The sequence below is a fragment of the Trichosurus vulpecula genome, chromosome 5 (assembly GCF_011100635.1).
Source record: "Trichosurus vulpecula isolate mTriVul1 chromosome 5, mTriVul1.pri, whole genome shotgun sequence".
In the NCBI taxonomy this organism is placed as follows: domain Eukaryota; kingdom Metazoa; phylum Chordata; class Mammalia; order Diprotodontia; family Phalangeridae; genus Trichosurus; species Trichosurus vulpecula.
This window is the reverse complement of record NC_050577.1, coordinates 102,076,526-102,103,712: the sequence shown is the minus strand read 5'-3', so window position 1 is coordinate 102,103,712 and position 27,187 is coordinate 102,076,526. Positions and strand designations below refer to the sequence as shown.

Genomic DNA, 27,187 nt, shown 5'->3' with positions numbered 1-27,187 from the left:
CAGGAATTCCAATGCTATAAATATTTTATCATATACCTATATTGTCTTTTGTCCTTTCCACCATACAGATCACTTGAAGGTGGATCCTATTTTTGTCTTGGTATTCCAGCTTTTCATGTATAATAGGTACTTAATTTTTTCAAATGTTTTTTCTTTTATTCTGAACTTAAGAAATAAAACAAGCATTTCCATAACATAGTAGAAAGGTAAAAAAAAAAAAAAGATGACTACACATGAAACTGCAAATCTAAATTGTTGACTACTATATGTAAAGCCCTTTGCCTTCTATAGTAAATATTACTATTAGTAATAGTAAACCATTGCTATTATTTTATAGAAGAGGAAACTAATGAGGCTTAAAAAGGTTAATTGATTTTACAAGCAGCAAACAGCAGAATTGAGCATCTAATCCAGGGTTTCTTAACTTGAGTTCCACGGAACTTTTTTTTTCCTTTTTTAATATATTTAAAACTATTTCAATATAATTGGTTTTCTATTTAATTTTACGTATTATTACTACGTATTATATTTAATCTTACATATTACATATATTTATGCTTTTAATAACATTATTCTCTGAAGAGGACTATTAGATTACCAGAGCACCAAAAGGCAGGGGTGGGCTAAGTGTTTAACAACTGGTTCTCGGGGGTAAAACAATGTACAGATGGCACACTTTTAAATGTAATCAGCATTAATATTTTCTCCATTACTTGGTTAAGTCTAGATCAACAACAAAATAAATCAAGCCCCATCAGCCTTTGTTGATTTCAAGGTGTAAGTGTTCACATGGAAATATTTAGCAATAGAAGAAGTTGGCTCCAGCACATCAGGAGTCCATGACACCTAAAAAGGTTAAGATTTTGGAATTCTAATCTCTCTGCGTTTCCCTTTTCCTCCTCCTCTCCTTCTCTTTCTCTCCCCCTCCCCCCTCCTCTCCTCTCTCTCTTTCTCCCTTCTCCCCCCTTACCTTTTTTTCCTCATCTCTCCTTCCTCTCCATCTCCCCCTCTTTCTCCCTCTTCAACCCCCTCCTCTCTCCCTTTCTCCATCTCCCTCTCCCTTACCTCCTTTCTCCCTTTCCCTCCTCCCTTGTCTCCACCCTCTTCTCCCCTCTCACTTTCCCCCAAATCCCTCTCCTCGCCTCTTCTCCCCGCCATTTCCCCCACAGTTTCTTCCCATCTCCTTTTCCTTCCTAAATCGGGCTGTGCTCGGGCCCACCACAGTCGCTGAACAATATCAGAGGCCTAGAAATAAGCCAGCCCAGGGAGCAGCTCCGTCTCCCCGCAAGCTCCACCTCACTCGGGACTGCAGCCAAAGGGACCAGGAAGTGGAGGGAAGGGAGACTCGGACACACCCTCTCCTGCTCTATAAGTCTCTGGTCTCCCTTTTTCCCGCTTTTCACTTCTCAGGAGGCCTTTGTGATCCCGGAGCTGAAGCTGAAGGACACGACTGTGAGTGTTCTCCTTTCTCTGGGTCTCGGACAGAAAGATTCCTCCCCCCCTCCCTTCCGGCCCCTCCAAAGGAGACCAATGTGGTTTTCTGGGCTGGATGTATGAGACAGGAAGTAAGCAGGTAACAACAGTCTCAGGGTGCAGACACTTATCTATGGGCTTGCGAATGGGGTGTGTATATAAATGAATAATCGCACCCCTAAAGTGAAAAAGGAGTTCTCTTCATCGATCTCAGGGCTTGTCTCTGCCTCTGTGTATTTGCCCCTCTGCTCTAAGGGTCTCTGTTAGACTTTTGCCAAATATTTACTACCCCTTTCAGAGTCAGAATGACATCGCCTTCCCAGCAGTGTAATAGAATCATTTCATACTGTACCCAAACTCACTCAGCTAGTTTAGGGCCAGGCTCAGACTCCCAGGTTGGGGAGAACTATTAGAGGATTTCTATGTAAAGACTGTGCTATCCAAAGTCTATCTAAAGACTATGAGAGGATTTCAAATCAAAGAAAATGGATTCAAATGCCTACTCTGACATGTGACTCTGGAAAATTCCCTTAATGGCTGCTCCCTTATCTATAAATATGAGGGGGTGAGACTAAATGACCTCTAAAGTTCCTTCTAGCCCTAGGTGTCTGTGATCCTGGAGAGATGACCAGAGTGTAGTGGGAAGAACACTGGCCAGGACTCAGAAGAACAAGGCTACTCTGGTGAGCCACACCTTCCTGTGAGGTCTGGGAAAGTCAGTTCCTCTCATCCTCCATTCATCATCTGTAAAATGGACCCAAGTGTAGGAGAAGGGAGTAGAGATGGACTCAGTAACAGTAATCTCTTAAGGATTCTTCCAGCAGACTATCAATTTCTACATTATCTCTGGGTAGGAAAACCAGGGGGAGTAATGTCCTGGAAAAAGGAACCAAAAGGAAGGAGTCCATGGTGAAAAGCAGCAGATGTTAGCAAGAGATCAGGGAGAATGAGGACAGAGAAAAGGCCAGGAGATTTGGAAATTACGAGGTCAGTGATGCCCTTAGAGAACAGTTTCAGGAGAGCGGGTAGGGCAGAAGACAGATTGAGGGGAGTTAAGGAGAGAGTGAGTATGGAGTGGAAGGTAATATGTGATGTGCACATCTCTGATGCCTATGGGGAAGTGAGTCTGGCATAGCTTGGTTATTTCTAATCTTCCTTCTCCTGGATTCCTAACAGGGAGCTTCTAGTACAATTACAATTCTGCCTGGGGTGATAACTGTGGGAGGCCTCTCTGAGCTGATCGTCCTTTCCTTTATCCCCTAAGTCTTTCTGGGGTACACTGCATAGAGCCTTGGTCTGGAGTCTGGAAAGAGCTGAGTTCAAATTCAGCCTCAGACACTTACTAGCTGTGTTTCCCTGGATGAGTCACTTAACCCCTGTTTGCCTCAGCTTCCTCAACTGTAAAATAAGAATAATACAAGCACCTCCCTCCCTGGGTTGTTGTAAGGATTAAGTATTTGTAAAGCACTTCTTAAAAAAGTGTTTGGCACCTAATAGGCACTTAATAAATATGTGTTCCCTTCCCTCTCCTTCTTCTTCATGAAGAGGATGATCTGTGTTTGGCTGAGTGTGACTACAAGCTTATATGGACCTGGTGATACCTACTGCCTTCCCTGGTGACTGTGACTGAATTCCCTTGCTTCAGTTTTCTCACTTTAATCCCTAGCCAAAATCTAGAATGGATCATTAAAGGATCATTAGTCCAGAAAATTAAATGGTGGACACCTAGAAATGGAAGTGATGACCGAAATGAGCCAACATGGCTTCATCAAGAACAGGTTATGTCAGATTGACTTCATTTCCTTTATTTATAGAGTTAGTAGACTGGTATATCAACAAGGAATTCTGAGAGCAGAATGACATAAGCATTTATTAAGCCCTTACTGTGTGTCAGGTTCTGTAGAGGGGCAGGGGAGGGATAAGGGAGGGAAGGGCAGGATTAGGGCTATATCACCAATCTGAAACTTTGCTTCTCTCCCCACAGCAGGCAAAAAAAAGCCATGACAATGTCTCCATCAGATGATTTTGAGGTCCTAGTGAAAGGGCTAAAGAATTGGAATCTCCCCAATGGCCCTATCCCTTGTGAATTGCTGCTGGTGGGTGAAGCTGCCTTTCCAGTACTGGTGAATCAGAATGGCCAGGTCCTCATTGCTGCCTCCCGTTATGGCCAGGGCCGAATGGTGGTCATGTCCCATGAAGGCTATCTGCAAGATAGCATGTTGGCTCAGTTTCTTTGCAATGCTGTGGCCTGGCTCAACCGTAGACCAGGAACTGCTATTGGAGTGCACACATCTGTGAAACCTCTCACTGGTATTCTCCGTGACTCTGGGATGGAGGTGCAGACCATGAATGGCCTTGAGGACTCCCTAGGAGTTTACTGCGTCAATGCCTATGATGGCACCTTGGCCAAAGAGATGATTCAATTTGTGAAAAATGGTGGGGGCTTACTCGTTGGGGGCCAAGCTTGGTACTGGGCAAGTCAACATGGACATGACAAGGTTCTGTTCAACTTCCCTGGGAACCAGGTGACCAGTGTAGCTGGTGTGTACTTCACAGATACCTGTGGAAATACAGATGTCCTCAAGGTCTCTAAGAAAGTACCTAAAATTCCACTGACAGTCAGGTGAGTATCGGTATATAGAAAGGATTATATTAAGAAGTAGACATAGTACCCTTAATGAAACAGAACTAGAACTAGACATTTTGAGAAGAATAAGTCTCATTTGTACTGCCAGGTCACAGGGATACTATGGACAGACAGAAATATTGGAAGTCCACCATCAGTAGTTTATATTTGGTTAGAGGGAGAGCCATGGGGCCATTACCATATGAACATCGATACCCATTTTGGAAAAAAGGAACCGAGAAAAACTGAAAAGAGACACAAATAAGGACACAGTAGTTGTGTTCTTGATGAATTTAAGTCACTAGGCTCAGATGAACTTTATATAGAAGGTACTGAAAATGCCAGTAAATATGATTATTGAGCTATTGAAAAGGATCTTTGAGTAAAAGACTGGGGAGAAGAGGAGGGAGACCTGTATGACATGAGAAGGACTAATGTTATTTTGATGTTCAAAAAAGGGAAGAATGTGGAGTTTACATACTATATTGGCAGAGTGTGGAGTTTACATACTGTACAGGCCAGTGGGATTGATTTGAATTTCTAGCCAAATTCTAGACTATTTCATTGACAGGATGGTTAGTATAGGTTCACAAAATTAAATGGTGAATATCTAGAAATGGTACTGATGACATTAAACAGCTAATATAACTTCATCAAGAACAGATTATTCCAGATTAACCTAATTTCTTTTTTTGATAGGAGTAGTAGACTGGTAAATCAACAAGGTGTTCTAGGAACAGATGGAACAAGCATTTATTAAGTCCCTACTAAGTACTAGGCACTGTGTTAAGTGCTTTACAGATATAATCTCATTTAATCTTCATAACAGCCCAGAGAGGTAGGTGCTTTTATTATACTCATTTTATTGATAATGAAACTGAGGCAGGCAGAAGTTTAGTGACTTGTCCAGGGTCACTCAGCTACCAAGTGCCCAAGGCTAGATTTGAATTCAGGTCTTCCTTTTCCATGCATAGTACTCTATCCACTGCATCTCTTAGCTGCATCTAAGGATAGAATATATGTAGTCATTAGCAAAACATTTCACAAATGCTGTGCTCTGGTGCTGTCCTTGTAGACAAGACAGAAAGGTGTGGGTTAAGAATAGGTCCAAATCAGGGTTTTGGATAAAAGCATAGGTGGCATGTGTGTCAAAATCAGGTTCTAAAAAGATATCAACAGGTTAGAATGTTGGGCTGAATCCAACAAAATGAAAATTATTCTGGATAAATGTAAAGTCTTTTACCTGGGATCAAAAAATCAACTTCAAAAATGCAGACACGTTTGTTTAGACAGCTCTTCAGCAAAAGATCTTTTGGGTTTTTAGTGGGTTGCAAGCTCAATATGAATCAACAGTACTATAGCAACTAAAAAAAAAGTTAAATCTGTCTTGGGCTTCAGTAAGAGATGCTTAGGCTCCACAGTGAAAAACTATTACACCATTATGCTCCTTTTCCATTCTGATGTGGTCAGACTTTGTCTAGGTATTATGTGATTCTGTAAATTGTTCTGTGGAGGTCAAGGCAGACATTTGGCCTGTTAGCTTGACTCTGACAAGGTGCTAACTTCCCTGAGAAGGAGGCAACAGACATGGCTGGAATCTACTTCATGAATACAAACAAAGTCACTGGGAAGAAGAGTCAGTTGGAGCTGAGGTGCCTGAAACTAAGAGTCCAGAAGGGTGAGGGTACTGTCATAAACAATTATTTATTCCCAGGGATTGGATGTGAGACTTGTTTATCAGGCAGTTAAGTGGTACAATTGAGAGAAAGTTGGACTTAGAGTTAGGAAGACCCAAGTTCAAATTGAGGAAAATTAATATTAATGCTGTATCATTTGATTATTAATATTCATCTGTGATATACCGTTTCTGGCCAAAGCTCCATCTTTTAGCCTAGGTTGGGGTGGGGAACCTGCAGTCTGGAGGTCACGTGTGGCCCTCTGGGAGGGCCCCTTCGTAAAAGGATTTATTCTGTAAAACATGGACTCAGTCAAAAGGCCACACCTAAGGACCTAGAAGGCCACATGTGGCCTTGAGGCCTCCGGTTCCCCACCCCTGGCCTAGGTTAAGAGACCTTTCCCAAACTGGCTGAGGAATATAATTACCCCCAGCCCCCAAGGCAGCTACCTGGACAGGGATCCTTGGTTTGTTGTTGTTGTTGTTGTTTTGTTTTGTTTTGTTTTAACCCTATGTAAACAGAAGCCAGTCTGAGCTAGGTTTTCTCCCCAAGCCCTCTGCCCTTGCTTTTCCTCTCATCAGAGTTGGGGGTGACCCAGTCTGCCTAGAAGGAGACCAAACCAGTTAAGACTTGATAGAGATGGCATATATTTTTCTGGCCAACAATTGCTGGAGGTAACTGTCTCTCATGGAACACCTGGCGTTCAATGAGAGTCAGAGAAAGGAGTGGTCAGCCATGAAACCTACCACCAATCAGGTTCAGGGGAGGTCCCAATGACATACTGTCAGACATTTATTGGCTATATCACTCCTGGCAAGTCATTTATCCTCTGTCTGCCTCAGTGTCCTCATCTGTAAAATTGGGTATGGGAATTTGATGTCAGAATAGGCCATCTCCTAAAGTATCTTTTGGGCTGGGAGGAAGGAACAGTGTTACTCAGAAGCAGAAGAATGGATTAAATCAAATTAACATTCATTTTTGTTTATGATTTCAATTCTAGAAGGACGGGTTATACCTGTACTGCTCTTTTAATTTTTTGCAGCTAAAAGACAGTCAGAAAACAGGTTGGCTGGAACTTTATTTACAGTTAGTCATTTTTTCCCCTAAGGCAATCCTGGGACACACCCTAATTTCTTTAGAATTCTAAATTGAGATGATCACTACGACTTTACCTTAATTACACTTGAGCTTGGTGTCTCTGGGCAGTTTTCTGTTAATACTCTAGTTTCATCACTAAATCATGTAAGTTTTATCTTCAAAAAAAATTATTTCTGCATCTGATTGGAATCTCACTTCTTCTACATTGATTCTGTAGCAGGAGTGGTGACATTTTCTTGATCCTATGTCCAAATCCATTTTCTTGTTATTTTCCTAAAAGAGTCATATCCTGCCAACTTAACCTGTTTTTCCACCCTCAAACTTCCTAATCCCAAGTGAATCTCACCATCCAAACTGGCTGTCACTACTCCCCAGCTGAGGAATGCTGCAAGTTGCAATCATGCTGATTGGGTCCACTACAAATAGACACTATCAGACCTACTAAGTGCACTGCAGTGATGGCACTTTGTCAGGGCCCCTGGAACCCCTACTGGTCCCCACTCCTATTGTACTCTCTAAGCAGGTAGTGAAAAATCGTGGGGTCATACATTTAGAGCTAGAAGAGACCTTCAGAAGTCATCTAGTTCAAACCCCTCATTTTACAGATGAGGAAACTGAGACCCAAGATGGTTAAGTGACTTGCACGAAGACCCTCAAGCAGAGTAAGTAGCAGAGTCAGGATTCAAACCCACATCTCCTGACTTCAAATCCAGTGCCCTTTCCACTGTGCTAAAATGCTTTTCAATGCCCCTAACTCTAGACTTTTACCTCCCAACCTCTTACTGTCAGACAAGTATCTCCTCCTTGATTAACCCACCAGCCTTTGATCACTTCTTAACCCTATGGATGCTCTGCCCTTCAATCATCCTTTTGTGCTGCATGGGCGTAACCCACCTAATATCAGGAATTAGTTCTGGGAAAATATAATTTTACTTGAAACAGCGTTGTAGAGGGCATTTAATTCTGTAACAATGTATATAAATGAAAGCTACTTGGCTGGGCAGCTCAGATATGGTCTTTAAAAGCTTAAAATGTGTCATTTTAGGGATTTGAGACAATTACAGGTTTGGACTGGGCTGGGTAGGGCTGGGTAGGGCTGGGTAGGTTGACCTGAGGTGTAGAGACATGATCCTTCAAGACTTAAGACAGACCTCTGCTCGTTTTTATGGGTGACAGCTAACAAAATGACTAGCGAAAAGAACAGTGTTTAGGGGGAGGTATTGGCTGGCCAAAGGATGAGAAAAAAAATTTATTGGCATCCTAAAATTGATGGAAAAAAAGGAGATGACTGTTTTTCGTTCCAGAAAGGCTCTGATCTTTAACATAAAATCTAGCAACTTACATATGAAGTGGAAGATTCTAACAAACAATAACCTCTATTGTCTGTCACTGAGGAATTTACAATGTATTTCCTCAGAACAGAAACACGGACACAGGTGTAGCTCTGGTGCAACATATGAAACGAAGAGGATGATTTATTAGAGCTAGAACCTGAGGATTCTGGAGCCAAAGTATACTTAGTTCTTTTTCTGCAAACTAAAGGAGCAAGGCCATCAGTTAGACACTGACATGGAAATTGTAGAAGTCAGACTAAAAATTTAACAATCTCAAGATTTTTTCTTCTTGTTCTTTTTTCCTTGGATCCAAGAAACAGCTAGTTGTATTCATTAAGTTACTGCCTCTTTATTTGTGGTTGGAGCTGAGAAAAGCAAAGCTCTCCTCACTGAGCTCTTTATATAAATTATTTAGTGACCCTATGATATTCGATAATCCAAGAGAAGAAGGAAGGAAATAAACATTTAGAAACTATGTGAAATGCTTTGCAAAAATTGTACAAATACAAATGGTCCTTATAACAACCCTTGGAAGTAAATACTGTTTTTAACCCCTTCTTGCAAATGAGAACACTGAGGCAGACAGAGGTTAAGTGACTTCCCCAGAGTCACTCAGCTAGGAAGTAGGTGAGGCTAGATTGGAACTCACGTCTTCCTGACTCTAAGCCAGTGCTCTATCCATCTAAACTAAATGTGAGAGACAACATCCTATATGACACCATGGACCTCACTGATGCTATCAGTTTTCCAGTACTCCTCAGAAATGATCCAGGATCCAAGCCAATCTCTTAGTCTTATTCCATGCCTAAACTCCCTGCTCCTGGGGAGCCTGAGGCTGGAGGATCTCTTGAGTTCTGGAGTTCTGAGCTTCAGTAGGAATAAAGCTAATCTTGTATTCACACTATCACACATCAGTATGGTGAGACCTCGGAGACAGAGGATCCCCAAACTGATTAAGAAAAGACAAACTCGCCCAGGTCGAAGAAACAGAGCAATTTAAAACTTCCACGTCAATCAGTGTTGAGATTGGGCCTGTGAGTAGTCATAGCACTTCTAGTCTAGACAAGATAGGGATTCCCCATCTCAAAAAATCCCAGCAACAACATCATAGAAATCATCCAGGGAAATTCAGGATAGGGCATTTCTTTCCTTTTTTATCTTTGATGATCTCTGAATCCCAATTTGAAACATGGAGGAGTCTGCCTGCCCTCTTGCTCCCTAGGCCTACTTTGCCCCTGCTTTCAGAAGCCTGTCACATAATCCCTAATTACATTTTCACATTTTTCTGCCACTGACATGGTATCTTGAGACTACGGAATCATAAATTTAGAACTAAAAGTTAAGTTAGCAACTAAACTAAGGTCTTCTTCCAAGATCAAGTTACTTGCTCAACACCACACAACTTTTAAACAAAAGAACTGTGGGTCAATACCGGGACCTCTGATTAGACAGCCAGTGTTCTTTTCTCCAAATCATGCTGTGAAAGGTCTAGAATTCCTATTTCCTGACCAATCTAGCCCAGACGCAATCTCTTATTCAGTTTTTGGCTGAACTCATTATCCATCTTGAGAACCTGTGTGCTACAAAAGCAGGCCTTGCCCATGAAGAACTGAAGGCTGATTGATATTTATGCCTTATGAGTTCTTAATGCCCCAAAATTCACCCCCTAGTGGCCAATATTTCTGACTAACACAATGGGTTATATATGCAGCTGCATGTCATAGTAGAGGTAACATACATTCTTCATACCCTTTATTTTCCCAAGAAGGGTAGATTGCGGTGATAATAGCAGGTGGTTAGTTCTGTGGAGGGAGCACCAGTCATTTGGTCTCAAACATTTACTAGCTGTATGACCCTGGGCAAGTTGCTTCACCCTATTTAACTCAGTTTCCTTATCTATAAATTGAGCCAGAGAGGAAAATGGCAAACTATTCTAGTATCTTTGCCAAGAAAACTCCAAATGGAGTCACAAAGAGTTGGACATGACTGAACAACGACAAAATTGACGTGTAGAATTCCATTAAAAATATTATGCATTGCTCACTTTATCTAAAGTATTCTTACTCTTAAGGAGAAGCATCATAGTCTGGTATATAGAGCTTTAGACATGGAATCAGAAAGCCCTGGATTCAAATCTTGCTTCACACTTACAAGCTATGTGGCTTTGCATCTCTCTGAGTCTTAGTTTCTTTGTAAAAAGGGGATAAAAATAGAACCTATCTCGCAGGGTTGTTATGTGATCAAATGAGGAAATATATGTTAAAATGCTATATGAACATCACCTATTATTATGAGGCGTCTGAGTGGTCTAAACTTCTTTGGCCTCTTTCGTTTTTTAGTTTCAAGTCATGTTTTCCACAGTAGTTTCTCTCATCTTTTCCTGTGTCCCCATTTACATTAAATTCTCTATGTAGTGCTACAAAAACAGGAAGGCTAACGCCCTAATGAGCTGAGGCCAGCAAGCAAAACTAAGAACAATAGAAATGTTTGTTTTTAGCTATGTTAAGAGAGAAAAGTGAGATAGAAGAAGAGTTAAGACCTTTGCCTGCAGTGGATGGGACAATGATGCCAAATATCAACAAGGAGCCAAAGCTGCTCTATCCTTGATTTGTTTCTGCTTTATCTGCCAACGAGAATACTCTTTACACTGGAAATGACAGAACAGAAATAATTAACAGGAAATAGTACCCAATAAAAGTAAGAGGATCATTAACACCTAGTTGCCCTTGGTGAATTCAAGTCATGTGACCCAGATGAACTCCATCCTTGGATACTGAATGAACTGGCAGAGATGATTATTAATCTACTGTTAGTGACATATGAACAATCCTGGAAAACAGGAGTACCACCAAGAGATTAAAGAAGGACAAATAAAACATGCTGATTAAAGAAAAGGAAAGAGAAGAATCTTCAAACTCTGATTCCTGAGAACATTCTAGAATGAATCATTAAAAACATGATAGTTGAACATCTTCAAAGGGAAGTGTTGATTACAAGGAGCCAATGTGGTTCCTTGTGTTGGCATTTAGAACACTCCAGTCCAGACTATGAAATTATCTTCATTTTTTGCCAGAATTACTAAATTAGTAGATAAAGAGAATGCACTGATAGGGTTTCCCTTGATTTTTAACAAAGCTTTTGGTAAGTATTTCATACTTTTCTTGTGGAAAAGGTGAAGAGATATGGACAAGATGATAATACAATAACATGAATTCAAAACTCGTTAGGGTGTCTGGACTGTCAGAATTGTTGGTAATGCTTCAACATCAGTGAGGAAGGAAGTGTCCAATGGAGTGCTTCTAGGTCCTGTGCTCCAAGGACTATTTCTAAGAATAACTTAAATAAAGATAGATGTTATGCTAATAAAACTAAAGACACCACAAAACTAGCATATTGGACAGTAGATTTTGGATCTAGAAAAGATCTCAGTAGACTGAATATAATAAGATGAAATTCAATAGGGATGAATATAAAGACTTACACCTGTGTGCCAAGGATCACCTTCACAAGTTTAAGAGACAGGAGACGTGATTGGACAACAGTTCAGAAAATGTCTGGGAATTATAGTGGATTACAAGCTCAATTTTGGCACATAGCTTTCATGAATAGGGAAAGAATAATCCCACTGTTCTTTGCCTTCTCTAGCCACTATTTGAAGCATTATGTTCAGTACTGGGCACCATAATTTAAGAAAGGCATTGATAAACTGAGGAGTGTTCAGTGTAGAAAAACAAGGATAATTTAGGACCTTGGATACATGTCATGTGAGGATAAGCTAAAAGATATGTTTATCCTACAGGAGAAAGGATGAGGGCACACATGATAGTTGTTTTCTAGCATTTGAAGGGTTCTTACATGGAACAGAGATAAGAGGGGTTCTGTTTGGCCCCAGAGAGCAGAACCAGGAGTAAAGAGTGGAAATTACAATGGGGCAAATTTGATTTTTATTTCAGGGAGAACATAGAGCTTTTGAAAAATGCAATATCCTGCCTTGAAAAGTGTAGAAGTACTTAAGTAGAATCACGATGACCATTAGTTGAATATGTTATACTTCCTTTCGTACATGAGCTGCACAACATGATCATTGAGGTAAACTCCAACTGTCAAAATTCTGTGACTTCTGAGTGTTTATATTGACTTACTTCAGTGGATTTTATCAAATTCCTCATAGAAATTTTCTGCTTTTTAAGCCTTCTGTTGACACATAAGCTATTACTTGTACAGCTATATGGCTATAATACAAGAGGCAGGTGGGTGTAGGGCCCTTGGTGTGAGAAGATACAGGTTAGGATTCTACCTTGGATACTTACTAGTTTATAATGTTGGGTAAGTCTATTAACTAATGTGGGCTCATGGTTTCCTTATCTAAAAAATCTCTAAGGTTCTTTTTAATTCTAAACATATCATGCCACGAACTATCTTTATAGTGATTTATTTCCTTATGCTCATCATGGTCTGAGGAAGGTAAGATGACCAAATGTCCTATGTAATAATGTTTCTTGTTCACTTTGGACACAAATCAAATTTCTCAAATTGCCTTCTCCAAGAAGAAACTGAGAGTTGCCCACCCACTTCTGTTAAAATTTTTTGTTTGGTTTTTTTTTGCTTTTATTAATAGTAACAATTTTACTATTGATATGCTTCATTTATTCCAGTAAGTATTAGTTTTGTTGTTGAACAGTGTCACAGATCAGGAGAACCCACATTTAGACGAATAAGGATTCATTAAGATAGCCTGAGGACAATGTGATTATTAGTCTCTTCTGCCACTTTTAACAAAGATCTTTCACTAGTACAGAAGCAGACATGGACCACAAAGGCTTGAGGACTGCTTTGTATTTTGATCTAGTTCATGAACAGAAAGAAATCATCACTTTGTGGCCAACTGAGCCGCTCCTTGCTTAGTGGACTAATCTTTGGATCAATGAAAGATCCTTCCTTTCAGGCTTAAAAGAACCTTCTAGAACCTCTTCTACACTGACGTAGCCTGCAAGAACTTAGTCACCTCCATGACATAATGAAGAATTTCTGTGGAAGGATTAAATGAAACACATTTTTAAAAATACTAATCCTTGCCTTGCCCATTTCTCTAAAAGAAAAAAAAAGGCCGAAACTAATGTCTATGGTTCAATATTATTAGCTATTAGAAATGACAAAAAGAATGGTTTCAAGTAACCTGGGAAGACTTGGAATGTACTGATGCAGAAAGAAGGGAGCATATTTTATAAAGTCCAAAGGAGGGTGACCAGGATGATTAAGACACCAGAAAATATGCCCCAAGCTTATAAGTTAAAGGAGATAAGAATGTTTAGTATAGAGAAGTAGTAGGTAACTGAAGAATTGTCATATGGAGGAGGGAATCTACTCTTTTCATAGTCCCAAAAGACAAAACTATGAACAACAGTAGAAATTATATGAAATAAGATTTCAATTAATTGTAAAGAATCTTATCTTTTTTCTATATAAATGCTATTACCATTCTTTTATGTGGGCACATAATACATTGAGTTTCCTCACATGTCTGTCATACACAGTATTATCATACTGTCTGGCCAGACGCATGACATCCTACCTGTCACCACAGAGAGTGTCAACTGCTAGCCTGGTCACTATCCAGATAGTCTTGCCTCTTCGTTGTGTAATTCTGTATGCAAGTCAGTAGTGGTAGCCCTCTGCTGGTTTTGCATCCTCAATCTCTGTAACCATTGGGTGTGGGTTAGTAAGAGTATCCAGTCATAATAGTTGGCACTGCCCAGAAATGCAGTGGTCTATTTCAGGACATAGTGAGTTCAAGCAGTGGTTGGATGACCTCTTTTTATTATAGAGGGATTCATGCTTCTGGTGGGGCTGGTACTAGTTCAATTCTGAGGTCATTTACAGCTCTCAGGTTCTACAGTTGCATCTGGGTACATTCCTACATCTAATGGACCCAAGAAACATGGCTCATGTAGAATAACTGAATACTCTGCTTTTTCAGGAATATTCCCATCTCCCCTGTTCCACATCACTCCTTTAACCACTAATAGGAACAAATGCCTCGTTTTCAGGTTTGGGCAGGACCTCTCTCAGGACCAACAGCAGCTCTTGGATGGAATCACAGAACTGGATATCAATACTGGTGGACAGCCTTCTCAGCTTCTGGTTCATGGAGCCTTGGCCTTCCCTCTTGGGCTAGATTCTTCCCTTGATTGCTTCCTGGCAGCTGCTCGCTATGGCCGAGGTCGAGTAGTGCTTGCTGCTCATGAGGGCATGCTCTCTGCTCCCAAGCTGGGCCCTTTTCTATGCAATGCTATTACCTGGCTGGCAGGGGGACAAACAGGCAGAATTGGGGTTAATCCTAATCTTAAAAAACTGTGTCCCCTGGTGTCTGAAAGAGGCCTGAAATGCAGCTTAGAATCCCATCTGACCTCTGATTTAAGTGTTTACTGCTGTTCAGCCTACAGCAACCAAGAGGCAAGGAAGCTGCATGAGTTTGTGGCAGAGGGTGGAGGGTTACTGACTGGGGGCCAAGCCTGGTGGTGGGCCTCTCAGAATCCTGGCAAGACTGCTGTGGCTGATTATCCTGGAAACCACATCCTCAACCCCTTTGGCCTTAGCATCCTAGGTTGTAGTCTAAAAAGTGGCCGATTTCCTGTCCTTGTGCCTGGTAAGGAGATCTATCACTTCCGCTCAGCATTGTCTCAGTTCCAGGATGAAGTAAAAGGAAGCAAGATCTTGGCAGAAGGCTGGCAGTGCAAGCTAAGGAAGGACTGTGGGGCCTTCCTGAAGATTCCTGCAGAAGAAATCCCTGCCTATGCCTCCCTACATAGATTCTTGAGGAAGGTGCTCAAACAAACTGGTCTCCCACATGTCAGCGAGCATCATCCTGTGCACAGTGATTCCTGTGAGGCCACCCTGCTCTGTATGGCTACTGAGCTTGCCCGAAGTGGGACTGATTGCTTTTCACTGGTCCACCGAGCTAGTAATGGGACTTGTCCTTCCCAACTGTACTCCCTAGGACCCCCTGTCACCATAGAGATCAATGGTACCAGTCCAGGTAAAGATGGAGAATGAAGGTCAATGGATAGCTGAGAAAGAATGGGCTAGATGAATCCAGTAGGAGGACATCACAGGACTTTAGTTACCATAACAGCCTGTTCCATTAAGGTGACAGCGCTTGAGTTATTGGCAATAGTTAGAGGGTAAGCAGGTAGGGAAAGGGTTGCACAATCTGAGATTTAAAGAGGGGATAGCAAGTCTCTGGGAGGAGGTGTGAAGGCTCCAGAAGAAAATATTGGGCTCTGGAAAGGGGATATAAGAGCTCTTGGGGATGACATCAGGGCTTTAGAAACAGATATGAGGACTGTGGGAGGGTATTGGGGTTGGGGGTCTGAGAGGTGATGTAGGAGATCTTGGTGAGGTAAGGAGAATGAGGGACTCAAGGTAAAAGAATTCCATCCATTATTACGTCTCTCTTCAGATGTTACTGTATGGGTGAGCACTGGACTCTACCTCCCTGAAGGCTTTACTGCAAACATCATGATGCCATGCGATGCCACTACTGGCCTACAGGTAACTCCCTTGTGCCTGCCCATTGCCTCTTCTATATTTTGTAAATCCTTACATGTCTGCTACCACAACATTCTTCCAGTTCTTTTTGTTGTTGTGATGTTTTAAAAATTACTTTTTTATTGACAAGTATTTGTTTTCTTTTTCCCAAATCTTGTTCCCTAATTGAAAAAAGAAAGAAGGAAAGAAAAGGAAAAGAAACCATGTTAATACATAGTCAAGCAAAGCAAATTCACACATTGGCCATGTCCAATATGTATATTGAATTCTGTATCTTAAGCTCATCTGTCAGGAGATAGGTAGTTTATTTCATCTTCAATCCTCTAGGACCATGGTCTGTAGCATTGATCAGAGTTCAAGTCTTGCAAAGTTGTTTCTCTTCATAATGTTGTTGTTATTGTCTAAATCTTTCTGATTCTGCTAAGTTTACCCTATCAATTTCTACAGGTATACCCAGTTTTCTCTAATACCATCCATTTTGTCAGTCAAAACATATTTATTATGTGCCTACTATGTGCTAGTCACTCTACTTAGTGATCATCTCTTAGAGCAAAATAATATTCCATTAAATTCATAAACCATAATTTGTTTAGCTGTTCCACCATAGATGGGCACTCCTCATTGGTTTCTAGTCTTTTGTTATTGTAAAAAGAACTGATATAAATATTTTTGTACATATAGGTTCTTTCTCTGATTTCTTTGGGGTATAGGCTTTTTGTCGGTATGGGTAGGTCAAAGGATATGCACAGTTTAATTACTTTTTAAGGCATGAATGGCTGTACCAATTCGTAGCTCCACATTACAGTATATTAGTGATCCTATTTTTTAAACACAGCTCCCCACAACAACCTGTACCTATGATTAAACTTCCACCTTTCTCTTCTTGTCCCCATTTCCCTCCTAGGAGTATTTCCAAGTAAAATGAGCTAGTCTCTGGACCAGATTCTGTCCTATGAAATAGTATATCTGAAACAGCAGGAATCTAGAGAGTGCGGGGTCTGGTGTGTTTTATCCAATAGCAACAGATGTTCAGAAGGCTCCATACTTTATTTTAGTTGCCCCCAACCTCCTTCTGGGATAAATGCCCCTCTCTTCAACATCAAAAATTTCCTTATGACAAAAAGCCACCAAGTTTTGTCACACTGGATTCCTGTTCTATGTGAGATGTGTTCTCTAATATAGACAATGAGAAACAATTTGTGATAAGTTTCCTCTCCTAATGTCATCATTGAAGATTGGAGTTATAATCAGAACATCCTATTTTTCCTTAACAATTCATTTTGGATCTATCACCCATGATTTTGTAAATCCTTATTGAGCCTATGTAATTGTTCTGCAAGTATGAGCCTTTGGGAGCATTGAGTCACTACCTACCAAATGCCCATTATTCAAAGCTAGTTTTGCATGAAAAACACTGATAAATGATCTAGTGCATACTTTCCAGTGGCTGCTGGCTGTGCTCATGACTCCCCTTTCCCAGGTACAAATCGGCTGCCACTCTGATGATCTCAATGAGGCCAAGAAGCTTTGCCGAGCACCTGTGGTGATTCACCGACGCTGCCTGGACAGACCAGAGCTGTCAGTCTCCTCCCTCTGGGGGGGCCTCATCTATGTACTCGTGCCCAAAGGCAGTAAGCTGGGTCCTGTGTCAATCACCATCACTGGAGCTGTGCCTGCTCCTTACTTCAAGCTGGGTAAGTAAAGGCTTCATAAAGGCTAAGCCCAAGGGTAGCTGGAGAAAGGGTGAAGGAAATATAAACTAGGTTATAAAGGAGGAAAATAATGTGGATCTTGGATTGGTAAGGAGGAAGATGTATTTGTGAGGATAAGGAAGAGATGACCTATTTTAAGGTTGAGAGTGAGGAATTAGGGCACTTCCCGTAGTCATGGGGAATTCAAGGGAGCATGAGGAAAGATAATCAGGAATTGGCCTTTTGTTTGCCGAAATGGGGATAGAATGCATACCAAAGGTGAGGGTAGAAGAAAAAGGCACTGAATTTAGAATCAAAGGACTTGAGTTCAAATCCTGACTCTGCTATTTACTAGTCATGCGATACTGAATATGCTATTTTAGCTCTCTCATCAGTAAAATGAGAGACTTGTACTAGATCCACAAATTTATTTTTAAAGAATATTTTGATAACCGTGTTTCAACACAATTGGTTTCCTTTGTAATTCTATGCATTTTATTTTATGTATTTAAAAATTGAGGAGTCTATGGGCTTTACCAGGCTCCCAAAGGGGCCCATGTCACAAAAAAGGTTAAGAACCCCTGTAGGACGTTTAAAGTCTCTTCTAGCTCTCAATCTCTGATCCCTTAGTGTTACTCTCCCACGGAAATCAAGATTTTGACTTTCAGCCTTAGGAAGTAGAAAAATGAAGGAGTACTTAAAATGACATAATTCCCAGAAGCAGGGAAGTGACTGATACACTGTACGTCATCTCATATATTGGGCCTTTCCTAAAACTGTGATCAGAGCTACATTTTAGGGTAGACATTAATGAGTCATACCATAGACAGGAAGTGGCCTGGGATGGCGAGATGGCTACAGGGTATGTTGTAGGGGGGTTAATTGAAGGAACTGCAAATATATAGCTTGGAAGAAAGAAGACTTGAAGAGATATGGTAGTTTCCCAATATTTGAAAGGCTGTTAGGTAGCATTAGGATAATTTGTGGTTTGTTTGGGCTCAGGAAACAAAATTATGAATAGGCAGCATGATTTACAGAAATAAATTTTATCTTAGCCCAAGGGGAAAAGTCTTAACAATTAGATCTGCCCCAAAGTGACATGGATTATCCTGGGAGATAGCATATTACCCAAAGGGAGAGGTCTTCAAATAGAGACTGGGTGACCTCTTATCAGGAACAGAGAGAAGGGAATTCCTGTTCCTGTTCAGGTTAGGCTGGATTGGATGGTCTCTGAGATTCTCTGACAGGCCCATTAACCCCACAATCTCTATCCAAAGGGAAGACATCTCTGGAGGAGTGGAAGAGCTCCATCCGCCACAACCCAGTGCCCTGGGGGGAGCTGGCGACAGACAATATCATCCTCACGGTGCCATCTGAATATCTTCAAGACCTAGAAAACCCAGAGCCATTGCTTCATCTCTGGGATGAGATGATGGGAGCCATAGCCAGACTTGCATCAATAAGCTTCCCTTTCTCTCGGCCTGAGAGGATTGTGGCTGATGTACAGATCTCAGCTGGTGGGTGTTCTGGAAGTTGGGATGGGAGATGTTTGTGCATGTCGTAAAGCAATACAAAGTTCCAAGTATTATTTATTCATCATCTCCTCTATTCAAGGCGTTACGTATGATGGGTGATAGTGCACATCAACAGGAGCTTATAAACTAGTTGGGAAAATAGGAGAAAAACTACCCTGAAATTTCAAAAGGAACACAGAAATTAAATAATAGCATTCATTCATTCATTCATCTTTCCTTTGCTCATTCAGTAAGCATTTATTGTGTACCTGAGTGCAGTACAAGAGCATTCACAAAGTACTGCTGGAGAAAATAAATGCTATGATTTCAAAGGAAGGACGTCAGTATCTAGTGGAGTGTTTAAGGAGCCTTCAATGGAGTATGGAGGAAATGAGCTGGGCCTTGAAGAATTGGCAGAATTCACGTAGAAAGAAGTGTAGTCAAGACAACAAGTCAATAAGCATTTATTAAGCAACTACTGAGTGCCAGGCACTGTTCTAACATAAAAAGAAAACAAAAAGTCACTCTCTCCTCTCTAGGACTATACATTCTAATGAGGGAAACAGCTTGTAAACAACCAAGTATAAAAATGATCTACGCAGGATAAATTGGAGATAAATTCAGATAATAAGCATTAGACTAAGGGAATAATCACTGATTAGAGAGGCCTGGACCAGCATCAAAGGCTGCATGAAGGGGAAAGAAAAATCATAATTCTTCACTTTGGGAGAATTCACAATATAACCCAAGTTAGTCATAAGAAAGGGGACATCATATTAAATAAAAAAATTTTAAAAAATCTAGGGCACAAGCAGATAAACTAACAGGGAAGATACTAAAGAGATTGCAAGCATTTCTAAATAAAGATTTAAAGCAAAGAAAATTAAACCAACACCTGATGAAACATACAATCATGTATTTCTAAGAGAACATGGATCTGCAGCAGGATGTTTCTGAATTATTTAAGAAATGTGGCTAATCAGTGCCATATCAACCAAACTGCAAAAATATATATTTTATAGAGCTAGGAAAAATAAAAAAAAGAAAGGGGACATCACCCATATTGTTTCTATCTTCCCAAGCTATAGATGAGATATACTAATGTATAAAAATGTATAAAATAATAGTTAGCATTTATATAGTGCCTACTATGTTCCAAACACTGTGATAAACGCTTTACAAATATTATCCCATTGTGTCCTCACATCAACCCTGGGAAGAAGTTGCTTTTACTTATCCTCATTTTACAGTTGAGGAAAACTGAGGCAAACAGAGACTAAGTGACTTGCCCAAGGTCACATAGCTAGTAAGTGTCTGTGACTGGATTTGAACACAGGTCTCCCTGACTCCAGCTCCAGCACTCTATTCACCATACAGCCTAGCTTCTACAAGAGAAAAAAACAACCCAATACATAGATCTTTATGGTGCAGGTGTACAATTCCCAAATTGACAGAATGTTAGAGTTACACAGAAACAACATAACCCCTGTGCAAGAGATAAGAAATTGGGACTGGACAGGTGAGGTGAAATGGAGGGTAAAGTTTTCTTCCCTGTTTTGACTAAGTGAAGAGAAGCTATCTGTTCTCATATGAGGGTGAAAATGTTGAAGATGAGAGGATACAGGGGAGAGATGCATTATGAGAATAACGTAGGGATGGCAGATTGCGCTCTCTCACGTAGAAGTCTCTGCCTTCTCTTCCTTTCTCTGCTCCCCAGGCTGGATGCATTCTGGATACCCCATCATGTGCCACAAAAAGTCAGCAGAGGAAATAGTCGCTGTGAAGAAAATAAGGTCTAATGGCCTCTGGGGCCCCATCCATGAGCTGGGCCACAACCAGCAACGACAGGTCTGGGAGTTCCCCCCACATACAACTGAGGCTACCTGCAACTTGTGGTCTGTCTATGTACATGAGACGGTGCTAGGCATCCCCCGCAGCCAGGCCCACCCTGCACTGAATCCCTCAAATAGAGAGACCAGAGTACAAGAATACCTGAAAAAAGGGGCTCCCCTAAAAGAATGGAGTGTTTGGACAGCACTGGAGACCTATCTGCAGGTACTGGAAATTAATTGAGTGAGAAGGGAAGAATACTCCTCCTCCTCTTCCTCCTCCTCCTCCTGCTCCTCCTCCTCCTCCTGTTCCTCTTCCTCCTCCTCCTCCTCCTCCTCTTCCTCCTCCTATAGAATTTATATAGTGCCTCAAGTTTTTCAAAGGACTTTTTATAGGTTTTCTCTTTTGGTCTTCACAATGACCCTGTAAGGTAAGTGCTATTATTATACACATTTTACAGATGAGGAAACTGAGGCTGAGAGAGTTTAAGTGATTTGCCTGAAGTAGCCATCCATATCAGGTCATGGAATCCTGTCTAGATCATCATGATGCTAGATATCCTGTTGCTGCTTCTCTGTGCCTTACATGTACAGCTGTAAAATGGGAATGATCTCCCCATCCCTAACTATCTCCTAGTGGGAAAGTAAAGGTAAATGAGGGAATAGATGAAAAGTATTCCACAAAGTTTCTTTTAAGGATCTTCACAGAAGAAAACATTTTAATTTGTGTAGCCCAGATAAATGTTCTCTTGACTAGTTATAATTATAAAGATCCTATTGGACATTAACATAAAGCATTCTTCGTAGGTCTAGTCACAAAAGGTGACCCCTCTTGTACCATGATTATGACATTATTATAGGTATTACTATGGTATTATATTATATGGTATCAATGTGTCATAATTTGACTAAGGCCTAATTTCCACTAGAGTGATTAAGCGTTCTTGAAAGCAGGCATTAACCCAAGGTGGATAGTAGAAAATAAGACTGATTGATCATGTCTAAATGGGTGTTTGGTGCAGGAGAGAAGGGAATCCTATTCAAAGGGTAGGAATGTGGCTAATGTTCAAGAGGGAGCCTCTTACCGCAGTAAGGTGGAGTCATTTATACTCGTGTACTGGATTGTCTCAGACCCTTCACTTTGCCCCCTTTTCTCTTTCTCCTCTCTCAGCTACAGGAGGCCTTTGGCTGGGAGCCTTTCAGCCAGATCTTCACTCAGTATCATACTTTATCTGGGGTGCCTAATGACAATGCTGGCAAGATGAACCTGTGGGTAAAACAGTTCTCTCACCAAGTGCAGAGGAATCTGGCTCCTTTCTTCCAGACCTGGGGCTGGCCCGTCAAGGCCGAGGTGGCTGCTTCCTTGACTTCCCTGCCAGAATGGCAAGAGAACCCCATGAATGTCTACCTTCTCATGAAGGATTAAGAGATGGCCAGCAGGGCCTGTGTGTGTCTGTCGGCAGGATAAGTCTCCATCTCTAAAACTCAGTCTATGGATTGGGTAGGAAATCTTCTGAGTCAGCCCCATTCATTCAGCAAATATTTATTGATCATCTTTGATATTCAGGATACTATAGGTGGTATGAGGGAGTAGAGTCATCAGGAGTGCACCACCTATCTGAAGGCAAAAAAAAAGAAGAACCACATGGAAAGTTGTACATCAATACAAGTTAGGTAACAATGAGGATATTTCTTCCCCTTCTGCCTCCAAAAGGGGCTTCAGAACCTATCACAAATTGGCACCAAATATTCCTTCTCTGGGGATCTGTTTTTGATTTAAATATGCTATTATTCATCAATATAGTATAATGGAGATACCACTGGATTTGGTGTCAAGACTTTGGCTTGAATCCTCTTCTCCATCTAGTACCTGTGTAATGTTCGGGAAGTTATTTAATCTCTCTGGGCCTCGATTTCCCTATCTTTCAAATAAGAGAATTGGACATGATGACCTCTAAGATCCCTTTGTCTCTAAACCTATGATCATATGAAATTCCTTCCTGATCCTGGAACAGCACAACCCCGAGACAAGTTCAACTCATCTTTTTAGGAATCTGAAAATATTTTGTCTGCGCTTTTATTTTTGATCCATTATTCTAAATATCTGGATATGGTCCCAAACTGAGACATAAATTTATCATAAGGATAAGCAGGCTCTTAACTGGTTGTCACAGCTAGTTCATCCCCAACCTCTGATAGCACCTGTATATACAGAGTGTCCCAAAAGTCTTAGCAAACTTTTAAACTTCTGAAAGCTTAAGCTCCATGAAGACTTTTGGGATACCCTGGATAATCTTAGGGAGCCCAAGTGACATGTCATACCTCTTCTGATCAAACTTGCATTTTAAGTGATACTCAGCAACTTCTCTAAGTTTTTGAGGTGCAGTTTCAGAAGGATCTAGTCTATTCAATAAGATATTCAACTAACTTTTAAAGGAAGGAAACTGGAATATGGCTTAAGCTACAGGAAAAGGACTGTAAAATCACAAGTTATGATAACAAAATATATTATGGTTTGTTCCCATCAATTCATTCCTTCTGCCAATATCCTTCATGTGAAGAAAGCAGTGGTAGAGATTGCATTGATAGAACCTGAGTAAACCAAACTAAAAGGCTTTCTGTCTGTGGCTTGATCACCTCAATAAACATTTATTATGTGCCAGGCATTGTGATAAACACTGGGGATTAAAAAAAAAAGAGGCAAAAGACAGACCCTGCTCTCAAGGAGTTCACAATCTATTGTGTGTGTGTGTGTGTGTGTGTGTGCACGCGCGTGCGTAAGAGAAAGAGAGAGAGGGAGAGAGAGGGAAAGAGAGAGAGAGAGAGAGAGAGAGAGAGAGAGAGAGAGAGAGAGAGAGAGAGAGAGAGAGAGAGAGAGATTTTAGTAGGAACTTAAAAGAAGCCACGCAAAGAACTGGAAATTGAGGGAATACCCATCAATTAGGGAATGGCTGAATAAGTTGTAGTATATGAAATGATGAGTGGGCAGATTTCAGAAAAACCTGGAAAGACTTACACGAACTGATGCTGAGTGAAGTGAAGGGAACCAGGAGAACATTGTACTCAGTAATGGCAACATCGTGTGATGATCAACTTGGACACATTTAGCTCTTCTCAGCGATGCGATGATCTAAGACAATTCCAAGAGACTCATGATGGAAAGTGCCATCCACATCGAGAGAAGGAACTATGGAATCTGAATGCAGATCGAAGCATACTGTTACACTATCTTCTTTTTTGTGTACATTTTGTTTTTTCTTTCTCATGGATTTTTCCTTTTGTTCTTATTCTTTTTTCACAACATGACTAATGTGGAAATACATTTAATATGATTGTACATGTGTAGCCTATATCAGATTGCATGCAATCTTGGAGATAGAAATTTTAGAACTCAATCTTATAAAAGTGAATGCTAAAATCCAAAAATAAATAAGTTTTTTTAAAAAAAAAAAAGCCCAGGAAGTCAATATGTGGAGATAAAGAGGGAGAGCAATTCAGGCATGGCAGACAGCTAGAGAAAATGCCCAGGGCTGAGAAATGGTATGTTTTATTCATGGTAGAGCCAGGAGACCACCAATGTCACTGGCATGAAGAGTTCATGCCTGGGAGTAAGATATAAAAAGACTGGAAAGGTAGGAGGAGGTTATGTTATAAAGGGCTTTGAATGCCAGAGCATTTCATACTTGATCCTGTAGGCAATAAGAAGCCAATAGAGTTTATTGACTAGAGAGGTGGTGGTCGGAGTTGTACTTTAGGAAAATCATTTAGTGGCTGAATGGAGAATTATTGGAGTGGGAAGAGATCTGAGGCAGGCAGACCCACTAGCAAGCCATTGCAGTATTCAAGGCATGAGGGATGAGGCCTTGCACTATAGTGGTGGTAGTGTCAGAGGACAGAAGGGGACATATTCAAGAGATGCTACAAAGAGGAAATCGATGGGCCTTGGCAACAGATTATCATCTAACACAATGGAGGCATTAAAAAAATAAATATGCACCACCAGACTTCAGGACATTAACACGAATGTTGTGATGCCAGTGAAATTTATGGAAGGGTTATATAGACCTAAGTTAGTATATCCTTCACTTTTCAGTCAAAAAAAAATTCCTACTATGTGCCAAGTATTATACTGGATCCTATCCCTTGATATTCTCAAGAATTAAGATGTTCTTCCAATAAAGAAGAATTCAAGCATAAGAATGGTCCTGTCATCCATATCACATTTTCACTTGGGGTTTTCAAAACCATTCTAATCTTTTTTATTCTTCTTTCTTTTGATTATTTCAATTTCCTTTTTTCTTCTGTTTACTTGTGTTTCTTCTTTGAGCTAAATTATGCTGTTAGCATACAGTGAGGCAAGGCAGAGGTGCTGAGCTTTATAAAAATTTTGTTATGTATATATTTTAGATACTGTACATAATATAGTATTACAATAATATATTGTGATAGAATGATATATAATTAATATGACAGTATTTTACAATACTGCATATAGTAAAGTATAATGCTGGCTTTGCTGCATAGTATCTGTGTGTCCTTGGACAAGTCACTGGACCTCTTTGCACCTCAGTTTACTCATCTGTAAAATGAGGGAGTTGGATCTCTAAGATTTTTTTTTCCAATTCTGAGTCTAGATGGCCCTGTGATTTTTGTTTCTTCTGATTTCTTCTGGCTTCATTTCTTTGGCTCCTTTCTTCTTCATCTGCTGCTGCTTCTGTGTTATTGTTACTTTTTAGGGCCTGAGTTTTTGGTATAATTCTAAGCCTCATGTTCTGAGAGCATTTGAGACCTGAAAGGGACCTTCAAGAAAATCTAGCCCAATCCTACCATTTATTATAGAAGAGAAAACTGAGACCTCCAGAAGTTGAATGACTTGCTCCGAGTGATACTACTAGATAATAGCATAGCCAGGATTAGAACCCAGGACCCCCGGCTCTCTTATCATATCTTCTAGTAACTCTTACTTCTTGAGCAGGCAACACTATTTCAGGAAAAGATTTTAGCATATTAATCAACGGTGGCATGTTAACATCATGGCAGCACAAAACCTTTTTAATCCCTTTATTTGGGAGAGTATTTCCCTTGGTCTTAGGGCTCCCTCTTGTGGCCCTGGTCTATGAAGAAAAAATGTCTCATTTCCCAGTCCTGTTTTCTCTACTTACAGTAAATTGTTATATGCATGGAGGCAATTCTTTTTTTTTAATTAAATGTAATTTTATTTTAGACTTAAGGGCAAGAATACAAATATAGAATAGGGAAAAGTAACAAAGCATCATAAACTTAAATATTGAAACTTAAATACAAAATAAGAATGAAAAAAGCATGTCATGTGCATAGCAGAATGTAAGAGAGGATTCAAAATATATAACAATAGATTTTTGTTTCAAGAAAGCCTATATAATAAATAATACATGCTGTGTTGAGAATTGTCCATCTTTTGTTTGCTTCCTTGTGAGTTTTCTTTTGTTATCTGCCGTGCACTTTTTTACTTTGTTCTTTTTTTCCCTCCCCCCGCCCCACTCCCGAAGGCTACAATAAAGTTGAGATATGTTTCTCTATAGCTATAGATATATACATACACATGTACACATATACACACATATAGACATATACTTTCCCAAACATACTCTACTCCTGATCTTTGTTTTTATATTTTTGCATATTTCTTGTTTCCTATCCCTCTTGATTTCTCTGCTTTACTTCTACCGAATACCTTGCCTTCCTATTACTTGCTTACCCCCCTCCAAGGATCCCTCCCCTATCCTCCCATTCCCATAAATCTAAAGACACTTCTATACCATGCTTTTACCTATTCCCTCATTCTCCCCTCTAAAAATTCCTCCCTTGTCCTCTCCCCTCTCTCTATAGCCCTATCATTTTATTTCTTCTAAATTTAAAAGACTTTTATACTCTTCTAAATATATATGTATTGTTCCCTCTTAAACTCATTCCCAATGAAAGCAGGTAAGCAGAACTACAGCCCTCCTCCCCCATCTAATTCCTCTGTATCCTTTCTTCCTCTTGCACCTCTTGTGTATAAAATAGTTACTCTTTTTAGCTATTTCTAAATGGTTTTACTTTTTAAATTCATATCATAGTCAAGTTTACCCCACTGTTTCTTGTGAGCTCACCAATTATTAATAAGAATCTTAGACATACATTTTACGTTATATAAAAAGTTAAGTCTGACCTTATGAATCCCTTATAGTCAGTCTTTGGTATGTACCTTATGTTTCTCTTGGTTCTTCTATGTCGAGTCTTCTAGTAAGTTCTGGATTTTTTTAATGGTCTTGAAAGTCTGAAAGTTCATCAAATGACCATTTTTTTTTCATTCAAGATAATACTTAAATTTGCAAGGTATGATAGTTTAGGCCAGAGCCCCAGGTCTTTTGATCAGT

The 27,187-nt window shown here is 40.3% G+C and overlaps 1 protein-coding gene across 2 annotated transcripts; it reads left to right on the top strand.

Moving 5' to 3' along the window:
- Positions 1–67: 67 nt before the first annotated feature.
- Positions 68–23,494, top strand: LOC118852174 (TRPM8 channel-associated factor 2-like). Of its 2 annotated transcripts, XM_036761842.1 has the most exons (9): positions 68–126; positions 1,170–1,452; positions 3,458–4,096; positions 14,255–15,243; positions 15,667–15,758; positions 17,236–17,449; positions 18,724–18,963; positions 20,678–21,015; positions 21,961–23,494. In XM_036761842.1, the coding sequence occupies exons 3-9, from the start codon at positions 3,474–3,476 to the stop codon at positions 22,213–22,215; spliced, it is 2,751 nt and encodes a 916-aa protein (XP_036617737.1). In that variant the 5' UTR covers positions 68–126; positions 1,170–1,452; positions 3,458–3,473; the 3' UTR covers positions 22,216–23,494. The 2 variants fall into 2 exon arrangements, with proteins under 2 accessions (XP_036617737.1, XP_036617736.1); XM_036761841.1 differs by lacking the exons at positions 68–126; positions 1,170–1,452 and adding an exon at positions 2,004–2,156.
- The last annotated feature ends 3,693 nt before the right edge of the window (positions 23,495–27,187 follow it).

Coding starts and splice junctions, on each gene's coding strand:
- LOC118852174 (XM_036761842.1), top strand. CDS start 3,474: ATGACAATGTCTCCATCAGATGATTTTGAGGTCCTAGTGAAAGGGCTA. Junction 15,244..15,666: donor GATCAATGGTACCAGTCCAG/GTAAAGATGGAG, acceptor GTCTCTCTTCAG/ATGTTACTGTATGGGTGAGC. Junction 18,964..20,677: donor TGATGTACAGATCTCAGCTG/GTGGGTGTTCTG, acceptor TCTGCTCCCCAG/GCTGGATGCATTCTGGATAC.